At 46.6% G+C, this 19,901-nt stretch overlaps 1 protein-coding gene across 2 annotated transcripts in view; it reads left to right on the forward strand.

Annotated features, from left to right (window-relative positions):
• The window catches only part of LOC126248350 (uncharacterized), a 247,259-nt gene extending 228,645 nt beyond the window's left edge, over positions 1-18,614 (forward strand). For both annotated transcript variants that reach the window (XM_049949260.1, XM_049949261.1), the window contains exon 8: positions 13,714-18,614. In XM_049949260.1, coding sequence (XP_049805217.1) covers positions 13,714-13,929 — 216 coding nt within the window. In that variant the 3' untranslated portion in view covers positions 13,930-18,614. The remainder of the gene's footprint in view (positions 1-13,713) is intronic.
• Positions 18,615-19,901: the final 1,287 nt, after the last annotated feature.

Here is a 19,901-nt window from a genome sequence, read left to right on the forward strand (position 1 = left end):
CCATCATGGCTGGGCCACGGTGACTCCAGGTAACAGTTTACTGACCAGGTTACTGTTGTTGTGGCTGGGTGGTGCCCATGGGATAACCTCCATTTGGAGTGGATTATACTGTGATAGATGATTCACACATGAAGTGACTTTCTTGTGCTGTGTCTTCAGATGGGAAAGATTACAATGAAAAGAGATATGACCCCACGAAGTTTCCTTCCCTGGCTACGCCATAGGAAGAGGGACAAGCCAGATACCTTGGAAGAAAAACTTCACCCATTAATTGGTATGTACTTGGACTGATGGGGGTACATTTACTGTAATGAAACCGTTATTTTTTATCAGAAACATTGGAGATAAATTGAAAGGAATATCGTCCAGGGGAAAGTTAAGTTTGTGGTGTGCAGGTGTGATGTGAGATCTTATGTCCCACCACCTATGAGGTGCTTCAGGTGTATATGCTGAAGGCGTATGTCATCGTGCTGCATGGCGGACTCAAAATACAGCAGTTGTGGATGATCACTCTACGAAGGTAGCCCTTGTGAACATCCACCTTGGTGTATCAATTTCATAATCGTCACCATTCCCAGTTTGCTCAGCTTTCAGGAAGGAGCAGAATATGCTTGTTGTACACTGAGCAACAGAAGAAATATGAGCACCTACACCCTGTGTACATGATGATCAATTACACTATTACCACAACCGTCATCCCCCACCACTCCCACTTCCACAGCTTTCCCCAAACCAGGTCTCCCACAACCCTTCTCTCTCCCACAATTCCTTCGGTATTTTCTGTGGGAACTACTTCCCGCACACGGCCGGAGAAGCACTCTCCTTTGGTGCCTACTGGTGACTGGGCTCCCTCTCAGGATCCCTCTCCATGGCAATCCCAAGACTGGAGGCCTGACACCAAACAGTTGCCGAAGGACCCACGGCCTTTCGGTTTCAGGACTATGTGCTCTTCGTGCTCTGTAACTTTACCGAAGTTTACAGAGGAGGAGGAGGCGGAGTAGAAGAAGAATGAGATCAAGGATTCTCCAGTGTGTGTCACCTTCCCCCCTCCCCCCTCTTACACCCTCCCCCCTCTTACACCCTCCCCCCTCTTACACCCTCCCCCCTCTTACACCCTCCCCCCTCTTACACCCTCCCCCCTCTTACACCCTCCCCCTCTTACACCCTCCCCACTCTTACACCCTCCCCACTCTTACACCCTCCCCACTCTTACACCCTCCCCACTCTTACACCCTCCCCACTCTTACACCCTCCCCACTCTTACACCCTCCCCACTCTTACACCCTCCCCACTCTTACACCCTCCCCACTCTTACACCCTCCCCACTCTTACACCCTCCCCACTCTTACACCCTCCCCACTCTTACCCCCCCTCCCCACTCTTACCCCCCCTCCCCACTCTTACCCCCCCTCCCCACTCTTACCCCCCCTCCCCACTCTTACCCCCCCTCCCCACTCTTACCCCCCCTCCCCACTCTTACCCCCCCTCCCAACTCTTACCCCCCCTCCCCACTCTTACCCCCCCTCCCCACTCTTACCCCCCCTCCCCACTCTTACCCCCCCCCTCCCCACTCTTACCCCCCCTCCCCACTCTTACCCCCCCTCCCCACTCTTACCCCCCCTCCCCACTCTTACCCCCCTCCCCACTCTTACCCCCCCTCCCCACTCTTACCCCCCTCCCCACTCTTACCCCCCCTCCCCACTCTTACCCCCCCTCCCCACTCTTACCCCCCCTCCCCACTCTTACCCCCCCTCCCCACTCTTACCCCCCCTCCCCACTCTTACCCCCCCTCCCCACTCTTACCCCCCCTCCCCACTCTTACCCCCCCCCTCCCCACTCTTACCCCCCCTCCCCACTCTTACCCCCCCTCCCCACTCTTACCCCCCCTCCCCACTCTTACCCCCCCTCCCCACTCTTACACCCCCCTCCCCACTCTTACCCCCCCTCCCCACTCTTACCCCCCCTCCCCACTCTTACCCCCCCTCCCCACTCTTACCCCCCCTCCCCACTCTTACCCCCCCCCTCCCCACTCTTACCCCCCCCTCCCCACTCTTACCCCCCCTCCCCACTCTTACCCCCCCCTCCCCACTCTTACCCCCCCCCCTCCCCACTCTTACCCCCCCTCCCCACTCTTACCCCCCCCCTCCCCACTCTTACCCCCCCTCCCCACTCTTACCCCCCCTCCCCACTCTTACCCCCCCTCCCCACTCTTACCCCCCCTCCCCACTCTTACCCCCCCTCCCCACTCTTACCCCCCCTCCCCACTCTTACCCCCCCTCACCACTCTTACCCCCCCTCACCACTCTTACCCCCCCTCACCACTCTTACCCCCCCCTCACCACTCTTACCCCCCCTCACCACTCTTACCCCCCCCTCACCACTCTTACCCCCCCTCACCACTCTTACCCCCCCTCACCACTCTTACCCCCCCTCACCACTCTTACCCCCCCTCACCACTCTTACCCCCCCTCACCACTCTTACCCCCCCTCACCACTCTTACCCCCCCTCACCACTCTTACCCCCCCTCACCACTCTTACCCCCCCTCACCACTCTTACCCCCCCTCACCACCCTCGCGCCCCCTCACCACCCTCGCGCCCCCTCACCACCCTCGCGCCCCCCTCACCACCCTCGCGCCCCCTCACCACCCTCGCGCCCCCTCACCACCCTCGCGCCCCCTCACCACCCTCGCGCCTCTCCCCCTCCTACCCCTCCCACTGCCCCTCTTGGCCCTCTCCCCCCTCCCCCCTCTTGGCCCTCTCCCCCCTTCCCCCCCCTTCCCCCTCTTGGCCCTCTCCCCCCTCCCCCCTCTTGGCCCTCTCCCCCCTCCCCCTCTTGGCCCTCTCCCCCCCTCCCCCCTCTTGGCCCTCTCCCCCCCTCCCCCCTCTTGGCCCCCTCCCCCCTCCCCCCTCTTGGCCCTCTCCCCCCTCCCCCCTCTTGGCCCTCTCCCCCCTCCCCCCTCTTGGCCCTCTCCCCCCCTCCCCCCTCTTGGCCCTCTCTCCCCTCCCCCCTCTTGGCCCTCTCCCCCCTCCCCCCTCTTGGCCCTCTCCCCCCCTCCCCCCTCTTGGCCCTCTCCCCCCCTCCCCCCTCTTGGCCCTCTCCCCCCTCCCCCCTCTTGGCCCCCTCCCACTCACCCCTCTTGCCCTCCCACTCACCCCTCTTGCCCTCCCACTCACCCCTCTTGCCATCTCAAACACCCCCTTCCCCCCTCTTTCCCCCTTCCCCCCTCTTTCCCCCTTCCCCCCTCTTTCCCCCTTCCCCCCTCTTTCCCCCTTCCCCCCCTCTTTCCCCCTTCCCCCCCTCTTTCCCCCTTCCCCCCCCTCTTTCCCCCTTCCCCCCCCTCTTTCCCCCTTCCCCCCTCTCTTTCCCCCTTCCCCCCTCTCTTTCCCCCTTCCCCCCCTCTCTTTCCCCCTTCCCCCCCTCTCTTTCCCCCTTCCCCCCCTCTCTTTCCCCCTTCCCCCCCTCTCTTTCCCCCTTCCCCCCCTCTCTTTCCCCCTTTCCCCCCTCTCTTTCCCCCTTTCCCCCCTCTCTTTCCCCCTTTCCCCCCCTCTTTCCCCCCTCTTTCCCCCCTCTTTCCCCCTCTTTCCCCCTCTTTCCCCCTCTTTCCCCCTCTTTCCCCCTCTTTCCCCCTCTTTCCCCCTCTTTGCCAGAGCTGTTCCAGGTCTTGTCCTAGAAGATGGGCTTTATACTAGTCTATCTGTTCTTGCAGGAAACCTTGCAACGTACTTGGCGACAGCATCCACGTCCTCTTCCTATCCGGCTACCTTTCTACTGCAGAAATGACATCTTGAAGACATTCCTTGTTTTTCTCTCCCCACCAAGCTGAATCCTATAATGAACCCTTCACTGACCGGGAAATTCTTCAAGTTCTTGCCTTGCCCCATAACACAGCCCAAGACCCTGATTCAATTGTCAGATGATCCAGCACCGAATGTTCCTCAAAGGCAACATCTCGTCAGGGTCTAAAACAACCTTTGGCCCCAATGTGCCTTACCCTAACAATGGCGAGATAGCACTGTTGTTCCATTCCTTATCCAGGTAAGAACCCAATGTCTCTAGACAGTTACTGGTAGATTATGGTAGGTTCTCGAATCGTGGGGCCTTTTGTCCACCTCTGTGTGGTTCCTGAGATGGAAGATAAACAATCAACCTTCTGCTTAGGTTGGAAACAGCAGTCGGACAGGCTTTCTCTAAGCACCAACACCTTTTTGCAGTCTCTCTGACCTGCAGAAGGCATACAACGCCACTTGGAGTCATCACATTGCCCCCCTGTGGGTTCAGGGGTTAGAAGAGATCTGAGGTATTCCTGCCTGTCGTAAGAGGTCACTAAAAGGAGTCTCAAACCTTTCGCCCTTTGTGATGATCCCCTGCAGGGTTTGACCTTCATCTTTCTAAATTTTCAAAAAGAGGAAGACAATTGGGGAAGGACACCTTACATGGTGCATCGTGTCCCTTGTGCATTGAGATCTGTAGCCCACTTTCTTGTTGAGGCATTGCAGTCCCGCTCATCCTCCATCTCTTCAGCGAGGACACCTTTCTGTGTGTGTTTTCCTCCACCTACTATGCAGTGTCATTTTCTGCGCCGCCAACGGTCATGGAATTCTTTGCACCTCGTATCCAGCGCAGTAGCCAGTCCATTGTGATGGGGCCGCCATGTACCCTGTTGGTTGTAGCCCCCTGACTACACCGACTGCGCCGTTAACTCCCCACGTATGTCAAGGAGTAGATGCCTGTCACCCTGGGCATCAGGATTCCCAGCAGTGGTCATCCTGCCAGATGGCCTTTACTGCGGTTGGGTGGCGCCCGTGGGGAGGGCCCCTGGTTGGAGTGGGTGGCATCAAGGCAGATGACACGCCATGAAGCGTAGTAAGTCATCTCTGGCTGGTGATCTGCCGCCAGCAGTCTCTAAGCAGAGGCAAAGTCTAACTTCAGTGCTAAGAAAGATGACCCCAAATTGTTCCCCTCACTGGCCATACCATGGGAGGAACGCCAGGATTAAGGATAGCAGTGAAGCTTATTCGCCCCTGTACCTCATATGTACAAGAGTTGATGGGGAATCTTTCATGTCCATGAAGCCTCAGTTTTTTGTGGAGCATTTGGAGGACAAGTTTGGGGAGGTGGAGGGCTTGTCCAAAATGCGCTATGGGTCGCTCTTTATAAAAACAGCATCCTCTGCCCAGTCACGGGCGTTATTTGCTTGTGACAAGTTGGAGGATGTTTCTGTTACCATCACGCCCCATAAGAGCTTAAATATGGTCCAGGGTATTATATTCCATAGGGACCTTCTTTTGCAGTCTGACGACGAGCTGCACTCCAATTTAGAGCAACGAGATGTTCATTTTGTCTGGCGCATCCATTGACATCCAAGGGATAATCAGGTTGCCACTGGTGCCTTCATCTTGGCCTTCAAGGGTGATACATTGCCCGAGAAGGTCAAGGTGATGGTCAACCGCTGTGATGTCAAGCCATATCTACCTGCCTCAATGCGGCGCTTTAAGTGCTGGAAGCTCGGCCATATGTCTTCCTGCTGTGCTTCCAGCGTCACATGTCAAGATTGTGGACATCTATCACATCCCAATATTCCGTGTGCCCCATCTCCCATCTGTGTCAACTGTGGAGAGCATCATTCAGCTTGCTCACCAGACTGCAGGATTTTACAGAAAGAGAGGAAAATCATGGAATATAAGACCCTGGACCGACTGACCTACACTGAGGCTAAGAGGAAATTTGAGCACCTACATCCTGTGGCTGTGACCCACTCTTACACCACCACTATGAGAACAGCTATCACCCCATCAGTTCCTCGCATTCCTGTCGCCTCTCAGAACCAGAAGACTACACCTGCCCCCTTGACGGTGGGGGGCAACTTTCCACCCTGTTGCTCCTACACCACCTACTTCGTGAGCAACTCCCCCGAACCATTGGGGATGTCAGTCACCATTTCTGAGCTGGAGAAGCATAAGTCTTCTTCGGCTCCTCTCACTAGGAAGGGGTCCCTTAGGTCACTCCCTTCCCAGGTTTCTGAAAGTGGGAAAGATGACACCCACCAGTGGCTGAAGAGTCCGAAAGCGGCTGGTTGTAGGGCTTCATGCTCATCCTCAGTCCCGGAGACTGAATCAGTGAAGTCCTCCCAGCCAGGGAAACCCAAGGAGCAGTGAGAGAAATCCAATAAGAAAATCCCTAAGACCGACGAAATAGCCGTGGCACCCACACCACCACTACCTACAAGCTCTGCGTCTGCAGCTGAGGACCTAGATCTCGTTGGATCCACAGACACAATGGATATAGACTGCTCAGGCAAAAAGTCGGTGGCAGCAAGTGACCCTGAGGTGTAAACTCGTTCCCAGTCTCACAGTGACGACATCCTCCAGTGGAATTGCGGCAGTTTTTTCCACTGCCTGCCTGAGCTACAGCAACTGTTAAGCTTTACACCTGCTTTCTGCATTGCCCTCCAGGAAACCTGGTTCCCAGCAACGTGGATCCCTGCCTTCTGCGGCTATAAGGGATACTACAGGAACCATAGTGACTATAATAGGGTGTCAGGTGGAGTTTGCATTTATGTCCTAAACTCAGTCTGTAGGGTACCTGTGCTCCTTCAAACCCCTTTTGAAGCTGTGGCTGTCAGAATAAGGACAACACAGGAAATAACTGTCTGCAAGGTATATCTCCCTCCAGATGGTGCAGTACCCCTGAATGTACTAGCTGCACTGATTGATGAACTCCCTAAACCTTTCCTACTTTTGGGAGATTTTAACGTCCATAACCCCTTGTGATGTGGCACCGTGCTTACTGACCGAGGCAGAGATGTCGAAAATTTACTGTCGCAATTTGACCTCTGCCTCTTAAATAATGGGGCCACCACACATTTCAGTGTGGCTCATGGTAGTTACTTGGCCATTTATTTATCAATTTGCAGCTCAGAACTTCTCCCATTTATCCACTGGAGATCACATGATGACCTGTGTGATAGTGACCACTTCCCCATCTTCCTGTCACTGCACCAGTGTCAGGTCCACAGAAGCCTGCCCAGATGGGCTTCAAACAAGGCGGACTGGAAAACCTTTACCTCTGCTGTCTCTGTTGAATCTCCCTCACACAGTAACATCGACATGATGGTTTAACAGATGACAACAACAATTGTTTCTTCCCTGGAGCACCTTATAGCCTTGAAACAGCTCCGTGCCTGCGTTCGCCACCATATCAAACGACGGAAGCAGGAGTGCTGGGAGAGATAAGTCTCAACTATTGGGTGCCATACGTCACCTTCCCAAGTCTGGGCAAAGATAAAACTTGTTTTCAGGTACTAGACCCCAACAGGTGTCACCGCTGTTAACAAAAATGGTGTGTTATCTACTGACGCAAACGCGATTGCTGAGCACCTCAATGTCGGAGAATTGCCCCACAGCCATTCGCACTCTCAAACAGCGGCTGGAAGGGAAAGTTCTATCATTCACTACATGCCACAGTGAATACTGTAACACCCCATTTACAGAGTGGGAACTCCTCAGTGCCCTTGCACATTGCCCGACACAGCTCCGGGGCCATATCGGATCCACAGTCATATGATTAAACATCTCTCATCTGACTACAAACTAAATCTTCTCCTCATCTTCAACCAGATCTGGTGCGATGGTGTCTTTCCATTGCAATGGCAGGAGAGCACCATCATTCTGGTGCTCAAACCTGGTAAAAACCCTCTTGATGTGGATAGCTATCAGCTCATCAGCCTCAACAACATTCTTTGTAATCTGCTGCAACGTATGGTGTGTTGGCAGTTGGGTTGAGTCGTGGGGTCACGTGACCTACTGCCTTTTTTTACGAAAAGCGTATCACACAACCTGGCGACATCATATCCTTACCACATTATACGAGTGGGGTCTCCGAGGCCAGCTCCCAATTTTTATCCAAAATTTCATGTCACTTCGTACTTTCCGTATCCAAGTTGGTGCCTCCCATAGTTCCCCCCCCATATCTAGGAGAATGGGGTCATGTAGGGCTCTGTATTGAGTGTCTCTATTTTTAGTGGCTATTAACTGTCTAGCAGCAGCTGTAGGGCCGTCCCTCTCACCTTCTCTGTATGCAGACGACTTCTGCATTTCGTACTGCTCCACCAGCATTGGTGCTGCTGAGCAGCATCTACACAAAGCCATCCACAAGGCGCAGTCATGGGCTCTAGCCCACAGTTTCCATGTTTTCGGCCACAAAGTCGTTTGTTATGCTGTTCTGTCGGCCTCACACCATTCATCCGGAACCAGGACTTTACCTTAATGGCGATCCACTCACTGTAGTGGAGACATATTGATTCTTAGGATTGGTTTTCGATGCCCGATTGACGTGGCTTCCCCACCTTCATCAGCTGAAGCAGAAGTGCTGGCAGCACAACAATGTCCTCTGCTGCCTGAGCAACACCAAATGGGGTGCAGCTCGCTCTACGTGGCTGCAGCTCTATAGAGCCCCTGTTCAACCCCACCTTGACTACGGGAGTCTGGTTTATGGTTTGGCAGGACCCTCAGTGTTGAGTTTATCGACCCAGTGCACCACTGTGGCATTCGCCTAGTGACAGGAGCTTTTAGGACAAGTCCGGAGACCAGTGTGCTGGTGGAGGCCGGAGTCCCTCCATTGCAGGTCAGGCGTGCGCACTGCTGCACAGTTACATTGCACCTGTTCGTAGTTCTCCTGCTCATCTGAATCACCGTCTCCTTTTCCCACCCACGGTAGTTCATCTCCCGCATCAGCAGCCCAGGTCTGGGCTTCCTTCTTTCCGAACTGGAGTCCTTGCCTTTACCACCTATACCTGAGGTCCATTTACGTACACCTCCATGGTGTACACCTAGGCTGCGGCTTTGCCTGGACCTTTCACATGGCCCTAAGGATTCAGTTAACCCCACAGCTCCCTGCTGCCATTTCCTCTCAATTCTTGACATGTACCGAGGCCACGAAGTGGTTTACACAGACTGCTCGATGGCTGATGCTCACGTCAGCTTCGCATATATCTGTGGAGGAGATATTGAACAGCATTCCTTGCCCACTGGCTGCAGTGTTTTCACTGCCGAGCTGGTGGCTATATCTTGTGCTCTTGAGCACATCCGTTCATGCCCTGTGGAGTCTTTTCTTCTGTGTACTGACTCCTTGAGCAGCCTACAAGCTATCAACCAGTGCTACCCTTGTCATCCTTTGGTAGCGACCATTCAGGCATCCATCTATGCCCTGGAATGGTTCAGTCGTTCAGTTGGGTTTGTCTGGACCCCAGGTCACGTCGGAATCCCAGGCTACGAACTTGCCAACAGGCTACGTAGAAACTGCTTATGGAGATTGGCTTCTCTGGAACTGACCTGCATTCAGTACTACGCCGCAAGGTTTTGCGTCTTTGGGAGACGTAATGTCATAATTTCAGCACGCACAACAAACTGCATGCCATTAAGGAGACTATGAATGTGTGGCAGTCCTCCATGCTGGCCTCTTGCAGGTTCTCTGTGGTTCTCTGTCGGCTCCGCATTGGCCATGCTTGGTTGACACACGACTACCTCCTGCACTGTGACGGCCCACCTTAGTGTTGGTGCGGTGCCCGGCTGACAGTGGTCCGTATCTTGGTGAGCTGTCCTCTTTTGGCTACCCTGCGACAGACTCTTCAGTTACCGGACTCGTTGCCATTAATTTTAGCCGACAACGCCTCATTGGCTAATTTTGTCTTACGTTTTACACATGATGGTGGGTTTTATCATCCTGTATAAGTGTTACTGCATGCCTCTTGTGTTCTCCACTCATAATTCTTTTAGGGTGGATGTTTTAATGTTTCACAGAGTGGATGGCTTTTTCTTTTTATTCTCATGGTTGCCAAGCCACAGTCATCTGCTCTCTTGTTTTTACTCCTTCTACCTGATTCTTCTATCTGTGGTTTTCTTTTCCTGTTTTGTCCATAGTAGTGTTGGCTGTCCTTCTGTCGTCGTTCTAGTTCTTCCTTTCTCCTATTATCGTGCTTTCCATCTCTCTCTCTCTCTCTCTCTCTCTCTCTCTCTCTCTCTCTCTCTCTCTCTCTTTCTCTTTTCCCCTTTCTTTTTTTTTTTTTGGGGCGGGGGGGGGGGGGGGGGCGGGGGACAAGGGACCGACGATCTTGCAATTTGGTCCCTTCCCCCCCCCCCCCTCCACCCCTCCTCTTTTAAACCAACCAACCGTCATCACATTGGACTCACCTTCCATAACTAGGGCTATCAAGGCCCCCTACCGTATTTTATTCATCATTTTTGTATCCCACTGGTGGTTCCGGGTTAGTCAGCACTTCACTCATCTCCCCACGATTCCAAGAGAATGGTGCCCCACAGAGTTCTGTGTTGAGAGTCACACTCTTCATCACCTTCAATGGGCTAGTGACATTTGTTGGGCCGCTAGTCACCCTTGCGTTATATGTCAGCTATTTTTGCATTTGATACACCATCTACTTGGTAGCCTCTGCTGAGTGCCAGGTCCAAGGTGCCATCCGGTGGCCCTCTGCTTGGGCTCTTTACCATGGTTTCCAGTTCTCTTCTACAAAAACGACGGTCATGCATTTTTGCCATTGCACCACAGTCCATCCTGATCCAGAACTCTACTTAAGTACCAAGCTGACTTGGCTGCACCATATTCATCACCTGAAGACTAGCTGCATGTGGAAGCTTAACACTCTCTGCTTCCTTGCCCATACATCTTGTGGTTCAGATCATTCTGCTCTTATCTATATTTACTGGGCCCTGGTTTCATCCCAATTGGACTGTGGTTTCCAGGTTTATGGCTGGATGGCTCCTTCAGCTTAGAAACTGTTTGAACCCAGTCCATCATCGTGACATGCATCTGGCCACTGATGCCTTTCAGATGGTCTCCTTGCCGAAGATGGTACTACCTCTTGGTCTCCTATGTAATCACCCTCCAACAATTCCTGATCATCCCACATATCTCATTCTCTTTACATAGGACAGATGTTGTCCTGATTCCCACCCACAGGCAGGATTACCAGATGGAGTGCACCATGCTTCCTTCTGCCAGGAACACTCTACATCCTTCTTGGACTGTGCTTCCCATGTTTTCTCATGTGGTCCCCCTTTGGTTATGCCCAGGCCACGGATTAGAACCAATCCTTTCCAAGATCCTAAAGTTTGTCAACCCCACAAACTTTGTGTGTCCGTTATATCCAGGTTTTAGAGTTCCACGTTGCTACCATTCTTTATATAGACAGCTTTAAAACTGTTGATCAGATGGGATATGATTTACATTTCCTGTCAGTATGTAATCCCATTCACTGCCAGTGTGGTTACAGCAGAGCTGACAGCTGTTAGCAGAGTTCTCTGTTTTATTAAATGGGCTTCCCTCGGTGTTGTTTTAATATATCCTGACTCGGTGAATAGTCTCCAGGGTCAGGACGGCTGGGGGTGGGACGACTCTTTTCTCGTGCAGAGCCCCCGGGATGCCCACCTAATACCTTACATATTTCTCTCCTCTGGTTTTTATTATTGACTGTCCAACTGATGTCTGTTATGTTTTAGCTCTTTCACTTTCTAGAATATGCCAAGTGGGAGATTATCTTTGCTCAGTAACAGTCTTAGCCCTTCCTCAGGCTGGCCGTGGTCGGATGCAGGTGGGGTCTTTCGTGCTATTGGATGCGCCAATGGAGATCACTCGTCTGCTGTAACCTATGTACTGGCTCAATCCATACACTTCTCCATAAATTATGCCTGAGCTCTGGCATTAGTATTGCTTTCAATGTTCCAGTCTTTCTGCTACTACGTACTTTAATTGTAAGAAAACGTACATCACTAATTGTGGATGACCTATCCCTGGATCTATGGACTCATGACCTGCCATTGGTTCTAGGAGCTGATGACCTGTTCGTACCTAAAGCCTCAGTCAACCAGCCAACCCAGACTAATCAAAATGCTCTTTACCTAATTGAGGATAATCATCTGTTTTATAACATTACCATGATAAAAGTTTGCTGCTTTTGTAGCAAAAGCAGTAGACTTTTTCTGTTGTCATGAAATGTGGCCTTTGGGATGGCTCTGACAAAAGTGCATCCTATATTGAGGTACAAAGCAGAGTAGTGAATGGAAAGAAAGAGTACTATTCTCATTACAGTGGTATCACAAAAATGACAGTATATCCTTCTTGATTTTAAGTTGCCAGTTCCTTGTTATTTTCTTGGTGTGTGTTGGCTCCTCAGAGTTATTGCCATGGTCAGTGGTTGTGTTCAGTACATACTAGATGGCACTTATTCGTCCTTCACCAGTCCAATGGGTGGCTTTACATTTGTGTGCACTCATATTTGTGCCGTGTGTTGCCTCTCACAGTTTATTATATAAACGTTACAAAACAAATAAGTCTTAATACACAAATATACTACAAGTAAAAAAGTAAAATCAAATTCCTGTTGAGCCAAAAATAACAAATACAGTCACATGACAGAACACACAATTTTTTAGCTCTACGCGTCAGTGTGAAGCAAATTAGTGATGTTCCCAAATGGAATGTTACATACCAATGTGTGCGTGGTGGATGTGAACACTTTCGAAAAATACTGGCGATACGAAAATGGTTGTGTAATTTGTTAATGATATCTCTGCCTTTTTGTAAAATGATCTCAGTAATAATTATATTAAGTCTTGAAACTGACTGTCCCAGAAAATCACATTGTGCAGGTCTGGTGGTATGGTACTTAAGTATGGAACACAGATCTATGCAAGTTGACTGCATTTTTCATAATACCCTAATGAGTGAATCTCCTTATTTGTTCCCTGTAGCTTCATGTGAGTTACAGCAACTGTCATAGAAAATCAGCTTGCAAAGGTTCTGGTTGCTTATTTGCATCATTTAACTTTATTAAGCGTGGCATGTAGTAGTAGAAAATTGTGATTAAATATTTTGTTCCTCTCTGATAATACACTGCCATCTTTTCATTCTCCCAAAGTAGAGCTGGACCATCATTTTGCCCTGCCACTTTACAATTGAGATAATCATATGAAAGCTCTCTTGTGTACGGGTGGCCCTAATGTATTTGATAACACTCCTGTAGTTCACAAGCTTGTCTGTGATGAAACTTTGTAAATATGTTGAGTGTTTCTCTTTCTTCATTCCATTATTTAGCATGTGCAACAAGCTCCTGTTTATCCTGGATAATTTGGACCCAAGACAGTGTGAATAATTGAAAAACATATAATCCAAAATACACCGTTTTTAACAGAAACTGCATTTTACTGTATTTACAAAACATGCTAAAATCACACTTAAAAACTTACTGCATTATTTCAGTATTACCAACCAGAAATGAGAATTTTATTTACAAAATAGTCCTTAAAACGCAGTGTAATTCATATCATTTGCCTCCTGTTCACATTTGGGAAATAATCATACAATTATTTCTGTTTCAATTCTCATTCCCTTCTTTCTGACGATCATATTTTCTGGAGAGTCAAAATGCGAGTATAATCCAGAGCTTTGTTCTGCATACTCCAGTAGATCAGGGCATATCAGTGCTTTGGTACAAGTGATAAAATGTGAATCACACAGATAATAGTGTGTTGTAAACAAAAATACTCACTTATTGTTGTAGGAATACTTAAAGCCTAGATTTTTTTAAAAAATGCAGAACTATACGTTTTTAACTGGGAAGGTTTTTTTTTTAAGAAATCTTTACATTAGTGAAGTGCACTTGTCAATTGAATAATTTTTGTTTTATTGATTTCTTTACAGGAGGTGGGGCCCATTGTGAAGAACAGGCAAATGTATCGAACTACGTTTACCATTCGGTCAAATGACGTATTTCAGTTTCTAAAAGTATTACTTGTGAAAGGTATTCTTACAATGCCGTTATCACCATATATTGAAAGAATAATAACCCTTGGGAAAAATACAATAATAATAATGCCTCAAAATATTATTACATCACAAGTGGAAGATCAACGCTGAATTGATACACAAAGTACTAATGTACACTTCCTTGAAAGATGTGCTGCCCATTTAATTAATGTTTTGTCTGAAGACAGTAACAGTCTTCCATGCCATACTCTTGAAAATGTTATTCACTAGTAGTTAGCAAATACTGATGTACTCTTCCCTCTTTTTTTATTGAAGTCCGTAGATTTTAGTTGAAAATTCTGGATTATTGTATGATCAGCTAATAATGTGAAGCACACTTAAGTAATAATTAGGGTATGTATGACTGCCTTCTTAATAAAATACAAAGCCTTCCAAAGAATGGAGTGAGGGGTTGGTGTGTAGTGATGCCAGTATGTCTTAAAAATTATGGCAATGAAATTTCATTGGCTGTGTATAAATTAAGGCATAAAGATTAATAGAGGTGTTGAGTTTTGAGACACACAGACAAGACCAAGAACTTAGAGAAAACATGCACAAACGACTAAGTAGTGGCAGCAGACTACATGAGGCCATGACACCAGCTCGACTGGAGTGAGGGGTTGTATGGTGGAATGCAGAACAAGCACAGGCATCAACATTGGTGAGCACAGGCAATGCGAGATGACTTTAAGGATTTGACTGGGAGGGGGAGCTGAACAGAGGAAGACTGGGGTAGAGCTTGTGGCTACAGGATGAACGAAGTTAAGATCCTGGGGTATATGTGGATGTAGAGGTGCTTGTAGAGCAGGGGGCTAGCAGAGATCTTGGCTGGGAGGATTGCGAGATTGAAAGGTGTACTGAAAGTCAACTCCCACTACATAAGTGAGAGAAGCTGGTGTTACAGAGAAGAATCCACATAGTGTGTGTTGTGCTCAGCATCCTGTTCCTCCTGTAGGAGATAAACACTGTCCTTGGCCACTTTTGTGCCAGTGTCCAGTCATTCGGATGGACAGTTAATTGGGTGTCATGATGCCATCAAATGCTTTTTGATGACTCAGCATGTTTAAGTCTTCTGAGAGTTGTTAGCTCTCCTCCTCAAATTATTGTTTCACAAATCAAAGGCTGATGCACTTGAACAAGGTGTGAAGTGTCTTAATTACCTTTAAAAATGTAAAATGAACTTTCCTACAATCTCATCATCTCACACTTGATACATGATGCATGGTGGTACTTAAAGTGCTGCAAAGTGTGTTTAAGGTGTGATGTACAAACAGTGTTAATGATGGCAATGGATATGGGGTTCCATTCTCTTGACTGTCACTGTAGTGACCCAATCGACCAATAGATCTTCAGTGCACTGTGACATCTTAGTTGCTAGTGAGCACCATGGGAGCAATATTAGGGTTCGATATTGGTGTGCTCCTCATCCCTCAGCCCTACATACTGGTGAAAAAATTTACCAAATTCCTTATACTTTGAGCTCTTTCCATGAATTTGTGCAATGACTAGCTCACAAATATTAAATTTGGGTTCCTATCTATCTATTATTGGCATTAATCTGCAGTCTGCTTCCAACAATTTCCTATTTAGTATTGCTTCAGGTACTGTAACAGCCAAAAAGTTTATATCTTAACTTCAAAATCGACCAATCTTCTAATCAAATCAGAACAGGACATAATTAGGAGTGAAACAGGTGCCCACTGTGCCAGCAAAACTGAAGACATCATCTTATATGTTGATGATAATTGTATAAGCAACCAAGAGATAAATGCAAAACTCTTCACTGACAATTTCTTAATTATTGCTGAGCAAATAGGCTACAATGGCTCCTTAGAAAGTGCCATTCAGATACTGAAACACCATTTTCCTAATCCTATAAGGGATATAAGTGTATCCTCCCAGAACTAGAAATGAAATGACTAAAATCATTGCCTCTTTAGAAAGCAAAGGATCATCAGATGTAGAAAATATTTACAACAAACTTCTACAAGTATGCTCAGATTAATTATGTAAAGTTTTGGCACACATATTTAATGGTTTTGTATATCAGGTGTGACATTACCTAATAGTTTTCAGCTGAGTAATAGCTCTCAAACTGGCAGTCCACACGAGTAAACCATCTGATAATTTATCCTCAGATGCAGAGACTGCCTTTGTTTTATGGGCTACCAAAGATCCAGAAAACAGGTTGTATTTGTCCCGTTTTGAACATTATTGGGTCACCAACTTACAGACTGGCAAAACATGATGTGTGCTTCACATCAAGAACATTGGTGTTTTTATCAACCAAATTAAACATCTGCATCTTGGTCAAGATGATATACTGGTCAGCTTTGAAGTTGTCTCCCTATTTACACTCCCTGTCAAAGATTGCATAGGTCTCCTCTCCCAGTTACTCAATTGCACAATTGTGGGATTGTTTAAGCACATGTTGAAATCATCATATTTCATATATGACAGCCAGTATTTCCATCAGTTTAATGGTGTGCGATGGGAAGTCTGTTAGATCCATCTATAGTCAACCATTTTATGGAGAAATCCAAAGACATCACTTGGGACACAGCTCCAGATAAGCCAAGTTGCTTTTATCGTTACGTCAATGACACTTTTAATATCTGGTCCCACGGATGTGAAAAATGGGGAGACCTATTAGAACACCTGAAAGGCATTCACAGCCACATTAGGTTTGAGATGGAAGTATAGATAGATGATGAATTGACCTTCCTTGATATCCTTGTTCATCACACAATGTGCACAGGAAACCTGCACCCACGGATCGGTATCTACAAGCTCTTAGCCACCACCATCCAGCACAAAAAGTGACATTCTGAACACCTTTGTCCACCATGCTAAATTCATCTCAGTCACTGAAAATCTGCCACTAGAACTAAGCCACCTCCTAAAAGTTTTCCGGGAGAATGGCTGCAATCACCTCCCGGTATCACAGAGATACCTGCCTTTCTGTAGCACAGTGTCAGGAAGGATTAGCTGGCTCCTGAAGAGACAAAACATCTCATCAGTGTTCAGACCCCAGCAAAAATTCAACAGCTTATGAGATCTGTGAAGGATGAACTAGATCTTAGAACACCTGGAGTGTACAAAATTTAATATCAATGTGGTTGCTAATATGTTGACCAAACAGTATGCACTAGGAGCAACACCAAATGGAACACAAGAGGTGCTTATGGCCTACGCTATCTGGAAAAAATCAGCTGTGGCAGAACACAGTTTAGAAAACCAACACCAAATTCTATTGGATGAAACTTCTGTCATTATGCGAATGGAGGGATTTTGGGATAGTGTCATAAAAGAAGCGGTAGAAATAAAAATATCTGAGAAAACCATCAACAAGAACGGTGGTTTGCAGCTCAGTACAGCCTGGAATCCAGCCATTGTGAGGTTGAAGTGGGCACAACAGAACAGGATGAAAATAGTATCAGATTTCTCAAGGAAGAGAGCACTAAATCACATCACAGCTAGCAGCACGGCTATGTAATAGTGAGGCCATAGTTACATTCCAGTCATTTACATCTTGACAATAGCTGAGGAGAGCTCAGTCAAGAGCTCATGAGATTTTAACCCTTTGACACAGCTGGAAGCCTGAGAAGACTCCTATTAATTTCCTGATGATGCTCATACTTCAAGTAACTGGACTATGCACAACTCTGTTTAAAAAAATGATAGCTTGATAATGTCATAGGATCGAGCTGCACATCCCTTATTTCATGCCCAGCAGCTGACGTGCTGCAAATAATAATCTGAAGCTGTGATGCTCCAGTCAAATAGGTGTATGCATTGGCCAGAACTGTGAATTTAGAAAATACACAGAAACATAAAATAAAAAATAAATGAATAATTTAATTAAAAAAAGTTATATTCTAATGTTTGTAATTGATGTAGATAACAGAGAAAAATGATGAATAATATTTATTCATGAAAGTGTACCTCAACTAAACAAAAAGTGTCTGTGATATCCATTAAAATACAGACAGAAAATAACCATATAAAATGCAGAAAAATTGCATTGAGAGCGATACGAGAATGGTAGCATAATCCCGAAGCTAAATAGACATCCAAAATGTATGAAAACTAAGTTCATTTTGTGATCCCAATACAGTAATATTCACCAGCTCAAAATGGGTGAGACTTCAGCATGGTGATTAACAAATTAACACACATGAGATAACGAGTACAAACTCATACTCACTCTATTCTCAATTCCGTGATGCAATGGGTAAAAGTTGGAGAATAGTAACGGTCCTTCACCGTCAAGAATCAATCACCTACACAATCGAATAACTCACTTTGCCATAGGAAAATTTACCTTCTTCCAGAAAAAAATGTAAAAGTGTCTATTCCGTAATCCAATCGGAAAAAGTTAGAGAACTGTGGCGGCTGATCACTGTCCAGAATCAATCACCTACAAAACTGAATAACTCACTTCACCTCTGGCAAGTGTGCCTTCTTCCAAAACAAATGTGAAAGTGTGTGCAAAAGTTGAAGTATCATAGCAGCTGTTCGCTGCCCAGAATCTTATCACCCACTCAACAATAAAAAAAAAGAAAGAAAAAAAAAACACTATATCACTAGCAGGTCCGGTTTCTTCAGGAAGAAACGTAAAAGTCCAGAATTGCTTCATAGAGTACAAGACCCGAAACAAGTCTCTCTCCACTTGACTCCCGTGGTGTTCTACCCCTGCCTGCTTCTCCATTGGCTAAGACCATACCCACCAAAAATGCATCATTCTTAAGTACTACAGACATGATCTGACTCAACTTGATCTCTTCCCGCAAAAATATATATATATATATATATATATATATATATATATATATATATATATATTAAAACATAATTTAAATAAAGAAATGTTATAAACATTTGGTCACACTCAGATCATTTACAATAACTACAAATAAGGGTTTGTTCATAAATAAATAAGCTAGTGTCTTGGTCAAGTGTGCTCACATTAAATGACAGCAAATTGTCATTAAATATTGTTTAAGCAATTATTTACACCTGCTTGATAGAAGTACTTTTTGGTTCTCTTTTCAATGGTGTAACAGCTAACACATGTCATTGACCACTTCTTAAATCACTGTGATTCTGTATTAGCAATTGTAATGTATAGTTAAATAAATATCTGGAAAAAATTGTACTGTATTCATTAAATAGATACAGTATGAGAAGATATGAAGTATTCATGCTACATTCATTAGCTGTGTTATTGTGGATAATGCAATGTTCTAACAAATATTTGCATAATAAAAACATACAAAAAACCTAATAAATCAGAAATTAAAGTAGATAAAGATATTGAGCTTTCAGGGATGATAGCTATAGTTCAATGATTTTATTTAAGGTATCGCTTGTTGCAATTGCCTGAAGTGTTTAAAAGTTGTTAATTCAGAGGTTCATTGTGAAAATGTTTTAGTCAGTGTAAAATATGAACTTTTGTAGTTTTAAAGGTGATGAGAATATTGTTGTGTCAGTGGATGCACCTCATTTTTTATGAGATCACAGATGTATTCAGAGTTGCTTTATTATGTGACTGATTTATTGTCGAATTTCTAAGGACTGTGAGAAGCCATATTTGAGCCTATCTGACACTCTGCCATTGCTGATGCATCATTTCTTCTTCTGAGCAACTGACCTCTGTCCAAATTCCCAAATTGAGGTTTACCTACGTCCAGCCCTTCACTGTCACCTCTGCAATTGGACTCATATGGAGCGGTCACAGAGCATCCCTGGCTGTGGGGCTGTCTGCTATCATTCTGCTTCACAAACAAATTCACCTCACCTTGTACCAGCTCAAGGCAGCTGATAGCTGGCCTACATAAGTGTTACGTTACATGGGGTCTTTTCCCACATTACATGAACCTTGCTGCAGTAAAGTCTTTCTAGAAAAATGGAGAGACGATACAAGTCACCCACTATTTGTTTAACACCTCTTCACCACATTTGCAAAAATCCTTGAGAAAATATTGCGTACCAGAATTGTGAAGCACCTCAGATTTTGACATCATCAGTGAAAGATGGTTTGGATTCCAGGAAGGTAAGTCCACAATGGAAGCTGAATTTTC

This window comes from Schistocerca nitens, chromosome 3 (genome assembly GCF_023898315.1).
Source record: "Schistocerca nitens isolate TAMUIC-IGC-003100 chromosome 3, iqSchNite1.1, whole genome shotgun sequence".
Lineage (NCBI taxonomy): Eukaryota > Metazoa > Arthropoda > Insecta > Orthoptera > Acrididae > Schistocerca > Schistocerca nitens.